We start from the raw sequence: 18,531 nt of genomic DNA, 5'->3' as shown, positions 1-18,531 counted from the left end.
TTGGGTCAGTAAAAGCAGCAAAGAGTCTTGTGGCACCTTATAGACTAACAGACGTTTTGGAGCATGAGCTTTCGTGGGTGAATACCCACTTCGTCAGATGCATTGCAGGACCTCCAGTTTGAGAACTGCTGGTCTCCCCTGTGAAATATGTATAATACCTGTATAGGGTAAAAATACACAAAAGACCAGATTTCACAGGGGGAGACCAGCTTTCATGGTCTATGATGCTTTTTTCATGGCCGTGAATTTGGTAGGGCCCTATAAATAAGACAGTGGAGCATCCGTTGTGAGGAGTCCTTGGATTTGGGAACTTGCTCCTTGCCTTGATCTGCCAGAGTCCAGATGTGTTAACTTTCCAGCCACTTTTCAAAGCCTGTCTCTTTCTTCTCTAAAGTTGTTGAAGAGATCATGGGCTGAGGTGGATATATTTATGGACAAACTTTGGTTCGTGAGTTATGACCATTAATTAATGGGACAGACACCAAGAGCACTTGGGGTGCCTGTAGTTGTATTTTTAGAAAACTTAAAAATAGATAAATAGCAAACTGGACCCACTAATTGGACAGGCCCAAGAACACAACGGGTGGGGTATGTTGCAGGTCTGTTTTAATGAGCTTTAAGCAATAATAACTGTTATAATCTCATAATAACCGTTTGAATGTCAACACAGTACAACTTAAATTATTTGAAAGTCATACAAGACATTGAATAAGTCATAAAGGAAAAAAACGGGGTGGGGAGTTTTCCATGGATCCAAGAGATTTCGGGGACATCATCATCATGTTCCTATTACACCTCCTGGCGTTTAGGGCAGTGACAAAGCTCCTCCACTCCTGTCTGTTTCTGGCAAGTCTTTCAGTGGTTCCCCAGCTGTGTCCCAGGTTTTTCAGCTCGGCTTCCACAGCTCTTCGCCATGTTGTTTTTGGGCAGCCTCATTTTTGCTCGCCTTCAGGTGTCCATATTAGTACTACTCTGGTGATGGAATCAGTTTCCATCCGAAGCACATGACTGATTCATCTCCAATGCCTTCTGGCAACGATGGTGCTCAGATCCTCTTGGCTGCACTGTGTCAATAGATCTTGGTTTGAGACTGTTCTGGGCCAAAAGATACAGAGGATTTTTCTGAGGAAGGTTGTATGGAATGAAGACAGTTTGGACATGTCATACCTTCTCATTCCCCAGCATTCTGCACTATAAAGTAGTGTTGAAAGTACGCAGCTCTGATAAATCTTGAGTTTGGTTTTGGTGTTGTATTTTGATGATTTCCAGACTGTATTTAAGCTCCTGAAGGTGTTCCTGGTTTTATTGATTTTGTTCCGGACGTCCTGGCTTATTCCACCGTCCTGGCTGATGGTGCTGCCCAAGTATGTGAATGTTTCTACATTGGTGAGAACATAATCCTCTATCTGTACTGGGGGTGGTGAGGCAATATTAAAGGTCATGATATCTGTCTTATTGCGTTTGATTTTCAGTCCAATTTGCTGGCTGTGAATGCATTGAGTCAAGTTGTTTTTTCTTGTATATAGTGTTGGGTATGTGATAGGAGAACAACATCATCTGCGAAGTCCAGGTGTTCAAGAGATGAGAAGAGTGTCCATTTAATGCCTCTTGGCATGTCTTTTGTTGTACGCTGCATTACCCAGTCGATGGCAATGTTGAAGAGGATTGCAAACATGACACACTCCTGACCTACTCCTGTTTTGACTTCAAAATTGAGTTCACTGCTCAACACTGCATGTAAAGTTTGAAATAGAAGCTTTTGATGACGTTGATTATATGGAAAGGAATTCCATATGCCCACAGAATGCGCCATAGACTGGTCCTGTGAATGCTATCAAAAACCTTCTCAAAGTCTATGAAATGTATGTAGAGTTGCCGTTGCCATTCTAGGCACTGTTCTATTATGTTTCGTAGAATGAAGATGTGGTCTGTTCATTCACGCCCTTTCTGAAAACCAGCTTGCTGTTTTCTGAGAACGCTATCAACTGCCTCCGATATACGCCGGACTATAATCTTACACAATACTTTGCTTGGCACAGATAAAAGTGTGATACCACACCAGTTATTACAATCACTAAGAGTTCCTTTCTTTGGTATCTTCACTATAACCCCATTGGTCCACTCATCTGGCACTTTTTCCCTTTCCCAGTCTGACGTATATAGAGGGGCCAGGATAGATGCTGCTAATTTAGGATTTACCTTGAACAATTCTGCATTCAAATTATGCTTGCCAGGAGCTTTCCCATTTGTTAAGGATTAGATGTTTGAATGATCTCTTCCTTAGTTGTGGTGTCTGTGTTGATATCAAGATCTTCTTCTGCCTCCTGGATGTTTGCTTCATCTTTAGGTGGCTCCCTGTTCAGCAATTCTTTGAAATGCTCTGTCCAGTGCATTTCTTGTTCTTTTTCAGTTGTTAGAAGGTGTCCTCTTTTGTTCCTGATGAGTGTTTGTTGGTGTCTGCAGTTTACCACTGATAAGCCATGTCATTTTGTAGACAGTTCATTGTTCACCACGAGCAGCTGCATCCTCTGCTTGTGTTCCCAGACTATCAATATGCCAATTGTCCGTTCTCACAAGGCATTTGACCTCCCAGTGTGCCTTGCTATACTGCTTGTGGTATTTGTCCTTTAGCTTCTGCGATTTTGTGTCTAAAACTTTTTTTCTTCAGGGCTCGTCTGGTTTCTATGGCGTTCCATGTTGTGTGTGTAATTCACTTCTTCCTTCTCTTCTGCCTATAGCCTAGACAGGCTTCACTGCTCTGTTTATAAATTGCTGTTACTTTGTCCCACTTCTTGTTGATCTCCTCATCTGTGTTCCCCTCCTCTTCATCAAGGTCTGCAAGTGCTTGAAACCTGTTCTTTAACTGCAAAACGAAGGCTTTCTGTATTTCAAGGGACGTTAGCTTGTCAATATCATAACGTCTATATCCCTTGTTTGGCAGAACCACACTTCTCAGTTTTAGCTTGATGGAGGCTGTCACAAGGTGGTGGTCACTGCCAACATGTGAACCCCTTCTCACGTTCACATCTGTCAGTGAGCGTCGCCATTTGCCATTGATCGTGATATGGTCGATCTGGTTCTTATCTCTGCCATTTGGAGAACACCATGTTAGCTTGTGAATTTCACGATGTTCAAATAGGGTTCTGCGGATGAGAAGGTCATTGATATTCCGGACGTCAACAAGCCTTTCTCCGTTTTCATTCATAGTGCCACACCCATGTCTTCCCATTGCTCTGTCGTTGTTTGTGTTGTCCCTACCGACCTTGGCATTCAGGTCTCCCATGACGATAGTTAGGTCATGGTGTGGTACTCTCTCTAACTCTGCCTGCAGTGTAAGGTTGTCCTTTACTTCTTCATCACTGTCATTTGTCGGAGCATAACACTGAATCAGGGTGATATTAGAATGTTTCCCTTTCAGTCTGGCTCTCATAAATCTGCTGCTGATGGATTTCCATTCAAGCAGGGAATGCTCCACTCCCTTCTTCATAAGGCCGGCAACACCCTCATGGTCCATCATCCCATCCAGAAAACAGCAAAGTTTCTCCCGAGACTGTTGTTAATCTTCCTGATCCTGTCCATCTGCTCTCGCTGACACCCAGGATGTGTAAGCTGTAGCGTCTCATCTCTGCTGTAACCTGAGCTAGCTTCCCTGCTTTGTATATTGTCCATACGTTCCAAAAACCAAGTTTTGTCTTGGTGTTGATCTAGGGTAGATTTGATTTAAATCACTAGTCAGGAAGACTCAATTTTGTCATGGGTTTTCTACATAAAAGTGCATTCTTGTTGGTTGTTATAACCTTAATACATATTCTTCACAACTCAGAGATAGATGTAGGTTTCATTTTAGAAGGTACACGCTATACTTTTTTTAACAATGATTTACTTTGAAAACTTTTCAGATTAGTTTTACAGCTATGTCAGAAAATGAAAGATTGGTTATTTCATTTACCAAAGGTAATTTAAGCAGATATTTATGAAGTCATTGGGAGGTGAACTATCTCCAGTTCAACAGATTAATCATTAATATTTGGAGGATTTTCTTGCCGTGCTGTATTAGGAGGAGAACATCACCAGACAACTACAAAAGCTGTTTCTCCTCCCTTGGTGTTCACACCTCAACTGCTAGAAGAGGGCTTCATCCTCCCTGATTGAACTAACCTCGTTATCTCTAGCCTGATTCTTGCTTGCATATTTATACCTGCCTCTGGAAATTTCCACTACATGCATCCGATGAAGTGGGTATTCACTCACGAAAGCTCATGCTCCAATACATCTGTTAGTCTATAAGGTGCCACAGGACTCTTTGCTGCTTTTACAGATCCAAATTAACACAGCTACCCCTCTGATACCTGATCACCACACAGATGTTTAAATTGTTTTATTTAACTAAAACAACAACATTAAGTAGTCTGGATTTTTTCTTCAACAGCAAACATATAGTATTTTAACAAAACAAGCATATGTCCATCACTTCTCACATTTATCTCCAGACTTCTTCTCCTTTTCCAGATCTATTCCGCCCCCAACAATCTTCTATTCATTGAACTTTTTGAAACTTTGCACTTTTAGAGAGAGAGGTAAGGGATTAACTCTGTGTACATGAATTTGCAGAGGGACAATAGAGTTGAGGTCTGTTAATTCTCACCTCTATATATAATTTATTTATTTAAAAACATTTTTGCTCTTAATAAGAATGTTACCTCTGGATTCACAAATCCACAGTTTGAGAACTGCAAAACTAAGCAACTCTGATGGCATCTTCTAGACTGAACACTGAGTCCCACTGGGTAGATAGAAAGATTAACCCAGGGCCGGCTCCAGGCACCAGTTTAGCAAGCAGGTGCTTGGGGCGGCCACTCCGGAAAGGGGCAGCACGTCCAGGTATTTGGTGGCAATTCGACGGAGGGTCCCTCGCTCCCGCTCGGAGCCAAGGACCTCCTGCTGAATTGCCGCAGATTGCGATCATGGCTTTTTTTTTTTTTTTTTTTGGCTGCTTGGGGCGGCAAAACCCCTGGATTAACCTATAAATAATCGATACAGAAGCCTGTGGAATCCCATAAGAATGGGTCCCTAATCCATGAACTGTTGGAACTCATTTACAAAACTTTTCTTAAACATTACATGAATATATTGGCTCATACTATAGAATTAGAATTTATAATCCCTATTCTATGATGAAATACATTATATTTTAGTTATAACTATCTTTAGATAGGTTTTTTCCTCAAAAAGAATTTTATCAAAAAAAATCCTATTTAAATCGAAAAAATCCATTTATTTTTTTTAATTAAAAAAAATTGATTTTTATCCACCCTGTGTTAAGCACGTCAGGGCCATAACCCTGTTCTAATAACAAGGGAGTTTTGAACACTGAAGGTTGTAGTGTACCCATTTAAAAATACTTAATTGCTGAATTTTTAACAGCTTTGTTTAATTAGGGTCTTCAGAAAATTGTCTGTTTTCCCACATCTCCTCCCACTTGTTGGATCTGTGGCAGCAGTTACATACGATTTCAGTAATGTAAAGACTTTTATGTGAGTGCTTAATTTTACACCCAGGAATAGCTCTATTGACTTAGTGGACGTTGTTCATATACTATAGGCCCCAAAACTGCAAGGACATCTCTTAAAGCGGTGCTGACAGAAGGCAGAATTTAAAGGGATGCTGTTGAATAACTTAGGTTTTTCAATTTAAAATTAAAACTTAAGCAATTACAAATCTAATAAGGAAAATGTTGTCTTGATTTTTCAATTTAATTAAAAACAGCTTCTTTAGGGGTGGGTGTAAACATTCTCCTCAGGAGTTTTAACCCAAACATTGTGGGCCTGTGCTAATGTGTGGGATCGGAGCTAGAAAGTAAAATTGACTAATCTACCTTATTCACTAAAGAGAGTAAAATGAAATAAATGATTACAAAATAAACGTAGCTTTTAAAACCAGTTTTTAATCAATTTAGTTTTTTAAATGTCTGTGAAGAGCTTTGAATATATAAAGTGATTATTGTCATACTTAATTTTAAATAGTGCCGCACGAGAGGCTATGCTACCAGAAGGGATGTCTTTGAGATGTAAAAACAAAATCTTGACCACTTGAGGTCATTACAGATCCCAAGTAGGAGAGCAGATGCCCTCATGTCCTGGCTGCCTTCTAGTTTGAGCAATTATATTACCCCTCCGGTTTCAATCATATGCCATATTCTTCACTTCATGGCTTATACTGTTCCACAGTGTTGCTGTGCATTTTCAAATATTTGCCACTTTCCATACTAGAGGTGACTGCTTCTCAGCTGAGACTGAAGTGACCTCACTGATATGTAATTTATGTCTTGGCTTGTTAAGTTTGCAAAGCATTTAGGATTCTTCATGACAGAGGAGGTTATATAAATGTAACTTGTGCTGTCCATCTCTGGTGTCTTTGTTCAAAAGCAGGTGGCACACTCAGAGCTGCTGCTTATGCAGGCTACATTTATACAACTTTTCCCTTGCAGGGTTGTTTGAAAGAAGCCTCATGTGGCCCCTTAAGGACCCCTTTTCAGCTTGTCCATTGTTATAGTTGATTCTTGACTAATTCTAGTTTTCTTCTTTCAGTACTGCTTGTCGGGGCATCCAACCTTGCCATGCAATGTGCTCAAGTTCAAATCCACCACTATCATGTTAGACTGCGGACTGGATATGACATCTACCCTCAATTTCCTCCCGCTGCCACTGGTTCAGAGGTATGGTCGGACTGCAGCCTGAAAGCTCTCTAGCCCAGCTCTTCCTAGGCTGAACTAGGAGTGCTTTTCTTAAAATGGCACCTGGAGCGAGAAAGGGTACAAATAAGCATTATCGTCTGATATCATATATAGACCTGCTCACTTAAGCATTCCCTTTATCAAAATAATGTCCTTTGGCTCGGTAGACAGAAGACATTTTATCAATTTATTGATTGGCTTTTCCAGATAATTTATTCTAAGCTTCAGTAAAGTATTGCTGCAACTGCTTAGTGCAAGTGAGGTCGCATATCTGTCATCTTTCTGGCTTCTTCATGCAAGATGAGATAAATGGGTAACTGATCTGGAGTGCATGGAATCCCAGCAAATGCTGTTTAACCACCTTCTCCTCCAGCTCTTCTTCAGAGTCTGAACTAATGCAAATAAAAATAACACTTAGCACTTTTCACCTGTAGATTTGAAAGCATAAGCATTATTATCATAATTTTTTAACAGGTGGGGATAGAAATGGATTAACAATGAGGTAATGTGACTTGTCCAGGATCCCACAGTGAGTGTTTAGTAGAGACAAAAACATAATTTAGATCCCCAAACTCCCACTTCTGTGCTCTACCCCATGACTAGTCCATGCTTCCTCGTGGTATAAATGAAGTTAAGCCCTTTGCTATGGTGGCTTACTTCTTACGTAAGGTTGAACAAGTTGCCAGAATGGTAGGTGGGGAGGAAAGGGATATGTTTAACTCTATGGTGACTAGAGGCTAATAAGAGTTTTAATTAAAATTATATAGGCCCCTGTCATAGGTCTCACCCCCACTTGGAGCTGTTGGGTTCACAAGATGGGGACCTGCATGGATCCTTCTAAACTTAAATCCTAGTTTAGATCTGGTAAAAGCTGCCACCACCCAATAATGTACGGGTATTGGGACACAGTCCTTCCCCCAAAATCCTTGGGGATCCCAAGAGCCCCAAATCCATGGAGTTCTTACACCTAGGAGAAATAAACCATTCCCCCTTTCTTCTCTCCCCCCTCCCTTTTCCTAGGAGAGATACCGGGATCCAACTACAGAGGGATGCCTCCCTCCTCCCCTTTCCCTGAGAATACCCAAGGAAAGATCAACCAAGTCCAAAGATTAGATTTTATTAAAGAAAGAAAAAAGTACACTATCTCCGTATTACCAGGATGCAAAAATACAGGGTCTAAACTTATCCATCTCTGGAGAGAATCCCCCCTCCTTTCTTTCTCAGTAAAAGCAATAACAGTACAGAAGTAAAGAAATTCTATAGCAAACACACAATTGCAAATGTAGAAATCAAATTATAAGACTAATCCGCCTTTCTAATTAATACTCACTATTGGATAGTAGGAACTACTATCGTGATCATGAGCTAATTCGTTTCAAAATAAATGAGAGGATAATCAATATTGCATCTGAGACTAGGGTTTACGATTTCAAAAGGGCTAACTTTACTAAACTAAGGCGACTAGTTAGGGAAGTGGACTGGACTAACATATTTAGGGATCTAAAGGCAGATGACGCCTGGGGTTACTTCAGGTTGAAGTTGCAGGAGATGTCAGAGGCATGTATCCCGAGAAAGGGAAAACGGCTCGTAGGTAGCGGTTTTAGACCGAGCTGGATGAGCAAGCGTCTCAGAGGGGTCATTAAGAAAAAACAGAAAGCGTACCAGGACTGGAAAATGGGAGGGATCAGCAAAGAAACCTACCTTATTGAGGTCAGAGGGTGTAGGGAAGCAGTGAGAAAAGCAAAGCGACGGGTGGAGATGGACCTAGCGAAGGGGATTAAAACCAATAGCAAAAGGTTTTTTAGCCATATAAATAGGAAGAAAACCAAGAAAGAAGAAGTGGGTCCGCTTAAAACTTTGAACGGAGTGGAGATTAGGGATAATCTTGGAATGGCACAATATCTGAACGAATATTTTGCCTCGGTCTTCAATGAGGCTAATGAAGGGCTAAGGAATAGTGATAGAGGGACCGATGGGAATGAGGATATGGGGGTAGACATTACGGTATCGGAGGTGGAAGCCAAACTTGAACAGCTTAACGGAAGTAAATCGGGGGGCCCGGATAATCTTCATCCTAGAATATTAAGGGAATTAGCGAGTGATATTGCTAGCCCGTTAGCGATGATTTTTAATAAATCTCTAAATTCGGGGATTGTACCATTGGACTGGAGATTAGCTAATGTAGTTCCTATATTCAAGAAGGGGAAAAAAAGTGACCCGGGTAACTACAGGCCTGTTAGTTTAACATCTGTAGTATGCAAAGTCATGGAAAAAATTTTAAAAGATAGAGTAGTTACGGAGCAGGAGGCCGATGGCAACTGGGATAGTTTACAGCATGGATTTACGAAAGGTAGATCGTGCCAAACCAACCTGATCTCCTTCTTTGAGAAAGTAACAGATTTTTTAGACAAGGGAAATGCGGTGGATCTAATATATCTGGATTTCAGTAAGGCGTTTGATACGGTACCGCATGAGGAATTACTGGTTAAATTGGAAAAGATGGGGATCGAAATGAAAATCCAGAGGTGGATAAGGAGCTGGTTAAAGGGCAGACTGCAGAGGGTAGTATTGAAGGGGGAACTGTCAGGTTGGAGGGGGGTTACTAGTGGAGTTCCTCAAGGTTCGGTTTTGGGTCCGATTTTATTCAATCTATTTATTGCTGACCTGGGAACCAAGAGTAGGAGTGGGCTGATAAAGTTTGCGGACGACACCAAGTTGGGAGGTATTGCCAATTCGGAAAAGGATCGGGATATCCTCCAGGGAGATTTGGATGACCTTGTAAACTGGAGTATTAGTAACAGGATGAAATTCAATAGCGAGAAGTGTAAGGTTATGCATTTAGGGATGACTAACAAGAATTTTAGTTATAAGCTAGGTACGCACCAGTTGCAAGTAACGGAGGAGGAGAAGGACCTAGGAGTCCTGGTTGATCGTAGGATGACTATGAGCAGGCAATGTGATGTGGCCGTTAAGAAAGCAAATGCGGTCTTGGGATGCATTAGGCGAGGTATTTCTAGTAGGGATAAGGAGGTGCTAGTCCCGTTATATAAGGCGTTGGTGAGACCTCATCTGGAGTATTGTGTGCAGTTTTGGTCTCCCATGTTTAAGAAGGATGAATTCAAACTGGAACGGGTACAAAGAAGGGCCACTAGAATGGTCCGAGGAATGGAAGGCCTGTCGTATGAAAGGAGACTTGAGGAGCTCGGTTTGTTTTCCCTAACCAAAAGAAGGATAAGAGGAGATATGATTGCACTCTTTAAATATATCAGAGGGATAAATACCAGGGAAGGAGAGGAATTATTTCAGCTCAGTGCTAATGTGGACACGAGGACAAACGGATATAAATTGTCAGTTAGGAAATTTAGGCTTGAAATTAGACGAAGGTTTCTAACTATCAGGGGAGTGCAATACTGGAACAGCCTACCGAGGGAAACAGTGGGGCCGAAGGACCTCCATGACTTCAAGACTAAGCTAGATAAGTTTATGGAGGAGATGGTATGATAGGATACCGGGCTTACTCAATAGGTTAATTAAGTGCCACACTGGTAAATAGTACAATGGGTCAATGATATGATATTCTTAACCTTTTTCCAGAGGGTATGGCTGGAGAGTCTTGCCCGCATGCTCGGGGTTCAGCTGACCGCCATATTTGGGGTCGGGAAGGAATTTTCCTCCAGGGTAGATTGGCTGTGGCCCTGGAGGTTTTTCGCCTTCCTCCGAAGCATGGGGCAGGGGTCGCTTGCTAAAGGAGTGGGGGGATCGGCTAATGTGGCCTGCATCTTGCAGGAGGTCAGACTAGATGATCATAATGGTCCCTTCTGATCTTGGATTCTATGATTCTATGATTCTAACTACTCCAGGAGAACTTGGAGACATGTCTGGCCTCTCTTAGATCCAAAAAGAGAACGAACAATCCAACAAAGAACACAGACAAAGGCTTCCCTCCACAGAGATTTGAAATTATCCTGTCCCTTGATTGGTCCTCTGGTCAGGTGTTTCTCAGGTTACTGAGCTTGTTAACCCTTTCCAGGTAAAAGAGACCTTAACCCTGATCTGTTTATTTATGACAGCCCCTTTGAATGCCTTGGCCCACAACCTTCGTCACCATGGCAGGTGGATGCTGTAGTTTTGACTCTGTTCTAATACCCTCAGGTGTCTAGGGGCTGGACTGGAGGTTATCATGGGGGTGTGAGAGCAATCTTATTGATTAAATGGAGTAGAGCAATTGCCCAACATGCTGCCTTGGAGGGGAAAAAACAGAACCACATAAGCATCGTTCTGCCAGGGCCTGTAGCTCAACCTCTGCTTTATTGAAGGCAATTGATAGGAACTAAAAGAATCCACATGGATACCTGAGCTTTGTCCAGCACCAAAATGAGATGAGCGCTATCTACATACCTGCAGAGGGCCACAACTAGATTTTTTTTTTTTAAAGGATCCATGAAGTCTGAGGACTCCAGGTCCACACCTGCTTTCCAAAAACTTCCCCAAAACAGGAAACTTAGAGCAGTAGTTGACATTATCTGTGCCAAGAAGGAACTTCTTCAGCAAAGGCCTAACAGTTGCTTTAGGCATGCTAGCATCAGTGCTCCTTGAGGCGATGGTGACTACCTCCACCAGTAGCAGATCCAGTGCCTCCTTGTTTGATTTAACCTGTTGTGAGTGACTACATTGCAGGTCATAGTCCCAAATTCCCCAAGAATCTCCAGAACTGCTGAACAAAACTGACTCAATTTCAATAAAGAAAGATGTCAGATTTGACCCTCGCCTGACCCAACAGAACCAACTAATCAGATTCAGAGACAGTCTTGTCTGTAAGGTATTTGAAAAGCCCTTGCAGCAAGAAATGTACCGAGCATGTGCATTTGAAGGGCTCGGCCAGCTTTGGGAAGATAACTAATCTCCTCAGCACTCTGTGAAAGGGATGAGTTGTGGCAGTGAAAGTCAGGATCTTGAGAGGGGCTGGGTCTGAGGAGTCCTGTTCTATCTATGGTATTACTTTGGTAACTGGGACCCTATAATCTGAGCACCTCCCAGTTTTTAATATATTTATCATCACAACATCCCTGTGAGGTAGGTCGGGGCTATTATCTGTAAAATGGGGATAGGGAACTGAGGCATGAAGGGTACAGCTATGTTGTAGCCGGGGTGAGCAAATGGCAGCTCATGTAGATGTACCCTTGTTAGCTGTACTCTAGCTAGCTTGCTAAAAATAGAAGTGAATTTGAACCCAGGTTTCTCAAGTTCTAGGTTTGTGCCCTAACCACTGGGCCATCTTTCCTCTTTTCCTTGGGCTCTGCTAAAATGAGGCTCGCCTCATACCTTTGCTTTAGACTTCCAGTGAGGGAAGCCCTGTCTTGTTTCGCCCGATGAAAAGTGTGAAGAACATTCTTCACACTTTTCTGTTCTACCACAAAGCTGTTTAGACTCCATCTAGTCCTGCAAAGGCCTTCCCTGCTCTCAGCAGCCTGTTACACCACCATTCATGCATATAGCATGCGTTTGATGAGTTGGCTAAAGAACATTATAGATGGCACGAAAGGCACTGGAAACAGGTGTATCAGGTGAAGTTCTCTCTCTTACAACAAAGTCAAATGCAAAGAGATAAAAGTGAACACACAGAAGGCACTTAACCTTTCCTTTCTAGCAGAGAGATAAGCTTGCTCACGTTATTTATGTGACAGTTCTAACTAGTTTCGATTAATCAATCACTCCATCACAATGTCAAGAATGATGTAGGAGGGAATTGTGCTTCTAGGAAAGAGTCCTCTTTGCCCCATGTCTCTAAATCCACCACCACTCAAACCCAAGACCTAGCTTTTTATTTTGCTACCAAAGCCAAATGTCTTGGTATCCTCTTTGACTCCAGACGCTCCGTCTCATCTCTCCCTTGTTTAAATTTTTTCACCTCTAGCGTATCACATACACTTGTTCTTGCTTCATTCCTGCCTTTCCCTTAGTTTTTTTAACCCAATCTTACTTTCTCAAAGTGAGCTTCTTTGAATTCCTGTGTCTCTAGATTGCTATGTTATTCGAGGAAACGGGCTCATTTCACCTCAGAGCACTTACTGGCTGCTTGTACATTTCCAAACTAATTCAACTTTGCCCTCCCAGTTTTCAAAATGGGATTGACTTCACCTGGCTTCACCCTCTCATGCCACAGCTCTAATCTTATTTTATCCCCCGTCTTCACTCCTGCAGTCTTAATCTCCTCTGTGTCCCGCTCCTTGTGATATTCCATAGTGTGTGCTGGGGTCAATTGCACTTTTGCTTGTGCTGCTCTACATAAGAATGGTCTGACCCATTACGGCCAATGTCCATCTAGCCCAGTATCCTGTCTTCCGACAGTGGCCAATGCCAGGTGCCCCAGAGGGAATTAACAGAACAGACAATCATCAAGTGATCCATCCCCTGTCGCCCATTCCCAGCTTCTGACAAACAGAGGCTCGGGACACCATCCCTGCCCATCCTGGCTAATAGCCATTGATGGACCTGTCCTCCATACATTAATCTAGTTCTTTTTTGAGCCCTGTTATAGTCTTCGCCTTCACAACATCCTCTGGCAAAGAGTTCCACAGGTTGACTGTGCACTGTGTGAAGAAATACTTCCTTTTGTTTGTGTTAAACCTGCTGCCTACTAATTTCATTTGGTGACCCCTAGTTCTTGTGTTATGAGAAGGAGTAAATAACACTTATTTACTTTCTCCACACCAGTCATGATTTTATAGACCTTTATCATACCCCCCCTTTAGCCGTCTCTTTTCCAAGCTGAAAAGTCCCAGTCTTATTAATCTCTCCTCATATGGCAGCTCTGTAAGCTTGGAAATCCTTCCTCCCTCTGAGCCATTGAATCACTTCCTCTTCTGAGGTACTGAGCCCCTGTGAATCTCTCTGCAGTCAATGGAATTTGCAGGAGCTGCTAGCCTCTCAGGATCTCTCCCAGAATCTGAAGTTAACACAGCCCCAGTACACTGTTGCTGCAATGGCCAGTCACAGAAGAGCTGAATAACCTTCCCCCTGTTTCTGGGTTTGTGAGAAAACCTTAAATCTGGGCAGACAAAAGTTTGCAGCTCAGTTACAGGCCCTCAGAAGATGTTACACTGGAGGTTTTGATACTCTCTTAACTATAGTAGCATAACAAGTGATGCTCTCATGCGGCCTGTAAACACTTTGTTGGGATGTCATCCTCAAGGATTGTTTCAGTCTTAAAAATAAAATCACACCCACATGTGTAGCTTAGTAGTATCCGAGCTTCCAATCTGAAACATGGGTTCAAATACCATCAAGGTTGACTCGCACCTTCTTGCTTCCGACACAGGGAAATATGTTGCTATACATTTATATTTTGTGTGGCTCTTTGGGTGAGACCTAAAACAAGGTTTAATTTCTTTGTGGATATAAAGATCCTTTGGCATGCTCCCCTCCCTCCTCTCACCCTCAAATGTGTGCCATAATTATGATATTTTTTAAAAGTAATTCCTGTGAATACTTACATAATTTCATTTTATTTATCTATTTTATTTTGGGTGACCAGATGTCCCGATTTTATAGGGGAAGTCCCGATATTTGGGGCTTTTTCTTATATAGGCACCTATTACCCCACACCCCCATCCCAATTTTTCACATTTGCTATCTGGTCACCCTAATTTTATTGAACTTGTTAGTTCCTTGAGTCAGGGTTTGTCTATTTCCTGTACAGCACCAAGTATAAGGTCAGTGCTTAACCAAAAAATGAAGTGAATTATACCATTATTGATGATGACTTAATACTTTGCAAATATTTTTTTTTCCCCTTGCAGTCCCAGGCTGTCCAAACTCCCCGGCTGGGTTTTAAAAGATGGAAACACTTTCCTAGACAAGGTAACTTAACAGAGCTTTTGAATTTCCTTGTCGTACAAGAAGTCACCTGATGTGGCTGGAGCTGTACTACTGTAACGATATTTCTGTGCTGCTTCCTTGCGTATATTTATATGAATGTCATTAGCAAAATGTTTTGTTGCAATATCCGAACAGTGGTTCTGTGGTTTTCAGTCTTTAGAGGTAACAGTTTTTAAGGGTAATTTTAAAGTGCAGAAGTAGTGTGTGTAACTGTTTAACTTTGTCTTATTTCATGGGGTTTCATATTTTAGACCTTGTCATTCTGTTGTGCCTTCTATCAGAGAATGTCAAAGCTCTTTACTAACACTAATGAATTAAGCCTTGTAACCCACTTGTGATGTAGATGAGTATCCCTGTTTTTAGATGGTGCACTAGAGAAGCTAAATGATTTGCCCATGGTCACATCAGAAGTCTGTGGCAGGGTAGAGACTAGAATCAAGGGGTGAAATCTTGGCTATGTTGAAGTCAGTGGGAGTTTGCCATTAAACTAAGTGGGGCAGAATTTCACTCCTGGACTCCTCTAATTCCAAGGCCTGGAATTTATCCAATTTACCCTGACTTCACTTGAGGAATGTGATCTTTTTGCCTCTTGCATCCTTACCCAGTACAAAAATTTCACAATTGGAATTCAGATCTGTTGATCTGAGGCACAGCAGAATCCAGCTTACTCTCCCACAGCTGAAACAGGCATAAACTCGTTTAATGTTTGTAAAGTAGGCAGATGCAGGTTAAATACACATGGGCAACACTATTAATTGTTCCTTTTTCTGACTTCATGCGTACCTTAAATCAGAACCTTAATAATAGGCACGTAGAATTGTAGAGGTGGGAAAAGATTGATGGGGAAATGAAACTCACAGATTAAGGGTCTGATTTTCTTCTGTTTGAAATCAATGGGAGCTGTGGATGCTCAGTACCGCTGTAAGTAAGAGCCTAAGTAACTTGTGCACAATGAGTTGGGAGAACTGGGAGTAGACCCATTTGTCCTAATTCCTAGCGTTGTGTCCTGGACCACACTGCCTTCCAGAACAAATGCCCATCTGAATGTCTATCACAACCAACTGCTCACGCATCTCTTCTTTACCATAGATACTGTATCCTGTCCAAAGAACCCGCAGACCTGATGTCACATCAGTGCCCTGTACAGTGTATGATTTGCTGTAGTTCCATTGGCATTGTATTTGTTCAGAAGATTCTTCAAACCAACTAACCATTGGTTCTTCAAACCAATGCAGTGTCAGAGCGAGGTCACATTTTATTAATTCAAAGGCAGCATCTCCTACTCTTGCTTTGACCACTGTAACTGCTTTGAATGACAAATACTCTTACTGATGCTGGAAAAGAAGGGAGTGAGGGTCAAAGGAGGGTATTTTGTCATGTAAGGTGGACATATACCCTCTTGTAGCATTATTCTGGATGCAGTTATAAAACCTATTTAAATCCAGGAGAGACATTGAAATTCACCCTGATCTAGTTTTAATCATTCTTAACTCCCTCAAGATGAGGTTAGGAGACTTCTGTCATTAGATGTAATTGCTCATTTTTTATTAGTTTTCAAGTGCACCAAAACTATTAAGAATTAGAACTGAAGACTGAATCTCATTCCAAAGCTGGCTGAAACCGTTCGTTTTGGGACAATAAACAGAGGTGTTTTAAGAGGAGGTGGTCTGTGGATGACTTGCAAGATGTTACTAGGATCAAGTTTGAGGTCACTTTTGTTTACCTTGCACATGTGATTTTTTTTGTTTACCTTGAAGCTTGTGATTTTTTCATTTGGCTAAACTTTCAGATGTTGCTGTCTTGGACTGGCGGGGAGAGCAGGAAAAATAGAGCAATAGAGATCAAAGGGGATGAAATCTAACAGGAAATGCAACACAAAGCCTAGATCAAGAAAAGATGTTGGATAAAATGCTTCAAACATATGAGCTAAAGGCCAGATCCTGATGCCATTAATGCTGGACTGGGGTCCAAATCTGTAAAATGTTTTAATGAGCCTGTAAGCTGGTAAGCAGCCTTTCCAGGCACGCAAGGAAAAACAAATCACAACAAGAAGTCGCTTCACATCCTGTTCTTTGGGGCTTGCTTTATTTCCAAATGACAAAACTCGGAACCAGAGTAAACCTACTTGTACTGCTAGGAAATACCCACCCAAGGCATTTCCAGCTTCAGCCAGCTGAAAAGGAAGAGGACCCCCTGCTATGATAGCTGCCTTTGCACCACCTTTACCTCTCCTTTCATAAACCCCATTGTGATTAGCAATGAACCCCTTGCAGGCTGGAGCTCCTTCAGTGTTTGTTACAGTGCCTCATTCAAACCAACGTTCCAATCCCCTGAAGTACTGAACAGCCTCATCTCCCATTGAAAGCAACCCTTGCAAAACCCCCTTTCCAGAAAAGAGTGGTTAGAACTGAAAATAAACGATTAAAGCAGGGGTTGGCCACCTCTGGCAGGCGGCTCGCCAGGGTAAGCACCCTGGCAGGCCGGGCCAGTTTGTTTACCTGCTGTGTTGGCAGGTTTGGCCGATCACGGCTCCCACTGGCCGCGGTTCACTGTTCCAGGCCAATGGGGGTGGCGGGAAGCTGCGGCCAGCACATCCCGTGCCGCTTCCCGTCACCCCCCCATTGGTCTGGGACGGCGAACCGCGGCCAGTGGGAGCCGCGGTCAGCCAAACCTGCCAACGCGGCAGGTAAACAAACTGGCCCGGCCCGCCAGGGTGCTTGCCCGGCCCGCCAGGGTGCTTACCCTGGCGAGCCGCCTGCCAGAGGTTGCCGACCCCTGGATTAAAGTAATAAAAAGCTGGAAGTGAGCTGTTGTAATGAAAAGCCAGCAATGGATCTGAAGAGGTAAAATCCACCATGTTGGAGGGAAGTCTTAATTTGTATAGCTTTGAGTTTTAAAAGCTGCTTTTATGTCATCTCTTCTTGCCTATTAATATCCTTTTCCTTATAGGAACTAAAGGAATGTTCTGGCCATGTGTTTGTAGACTCTGCACCTGAATTCTGTTTGCCAGAGGTGAGTTTCATTGGAACCCTAATGCAGAAATAGTATTCCATTCAAGTATCTCGTGACACTTTTTTTTTTTTAACTTCTGAGATAATAAGTCACCTCTGATATTTGTGACACTGCAGAAAGGATAGAAACAGCCTTACTAGACCATTATTTTAGGAGATTGGTGCAAGATAACTCAAGAGAGAATTAACATCTGACGGTAGGATACAAAGACACTTACAGAAGCTACATTGGCATTTGAAGCCTCATAAAAAAGGGCAATAGGATACAGCAAACCTGTATATGACAGTGAATACATGTTCAGACATACATAACTGTGACTGAAGCAAAGAGAAGTTACTTCTCTCTAACCATAGCAGCTTTCATGATGTGGCCTAACTGAACTCTTTTGGGTAGCCTGCAGTCTGGTTAAGCCTCACTCTTGTTCCATTAGAAGTTCCTTCACTTGATTTAAGTTTCCTGTGTTCTTGAAGTATAAAGATAGGATTAGCTCTGGGCTGACTTTTCCAGGCCTTTTGACTGTGAGAGCCCTGGTCTCCAAACAGACTACTTCAACTTGCTTGGGTCATCTTCCGGTTTTTGACATCAATGTCCCTGGCCTACTGATTCCCTGAAGTGCACCCCTTGCAGCTTCTGATGCGTCAATTGCTAAAAGCAAGTTGGTGGTTGGTGCAGATTTTGACAAGCCATGTCATCAACTTTGTGTGGGGACGCTGCTTGCTACCTCAGACATGCAGGAACATTCCCCTGCTTCAAGGACCAGAATGCTTGGCAGTTACTGTCCCTTTTTTTTTTTTTAAACACCCAAACAAACCACCTTATGGATGGTGATGCAGAAGGCAGTGGCTGTTCAACTCCAGGTGTCCTTGGCACCAATGTCCTACGTAGACTTAGTTTCCAGCCTTCCTTTG

The 18,531-nt window shown here is 42.4% G+C and overlaps 1 protein-coding gene across 2 annotated transcripts in view; it reads left to right on the top strand.

Moving 5' to 3' along the window:
- Positions 1-18,531, top strand: part of INTS9 (integrator complex subunit 9) — an 88,583-nt gene that overhangs the window by 2,242 nt on the left and 67,810 nt on the right. For both annotated transcript variants that reach the window (XM_045011890.1, XM_045011891.1), the window contains exons 2-4: positions 6,588-6,715; positions 14,533-14,593; positions 17,561-17,623. In XM_045011890.1, the coding sequence (XP_044867825.1) occupies positions 6,588-6,715; positions 14,533-14,593; positions 17,561-17,623 (252 nt within the window). The remainder of the gene's footprint in view (positions 1-6,587; positions 6,716-14,532; positions 14,594-17,560; positions 17,624-18,531) is intronic.

Source organism: Mauremys mutica, chromosome 3 (assembly GCF_020497125.1).
Source record: "Mauremys mutica isolate MM-2020 ecotype Southern chromosome 3, ASM2049712v1, whole genome shotgun sequence".
In the NCBI taxonomy this organism is placed as follows: Eukaryota; Metazoa; Chordata; order Testudines; family Geoemydidae; genus Mauremys; species Mauremys mutica.
The sequence above is the reverse complement of the archived record's forward strand: the minus strand, read 5'-3'. Positions and strand labels throughout refer to the sequence as shown.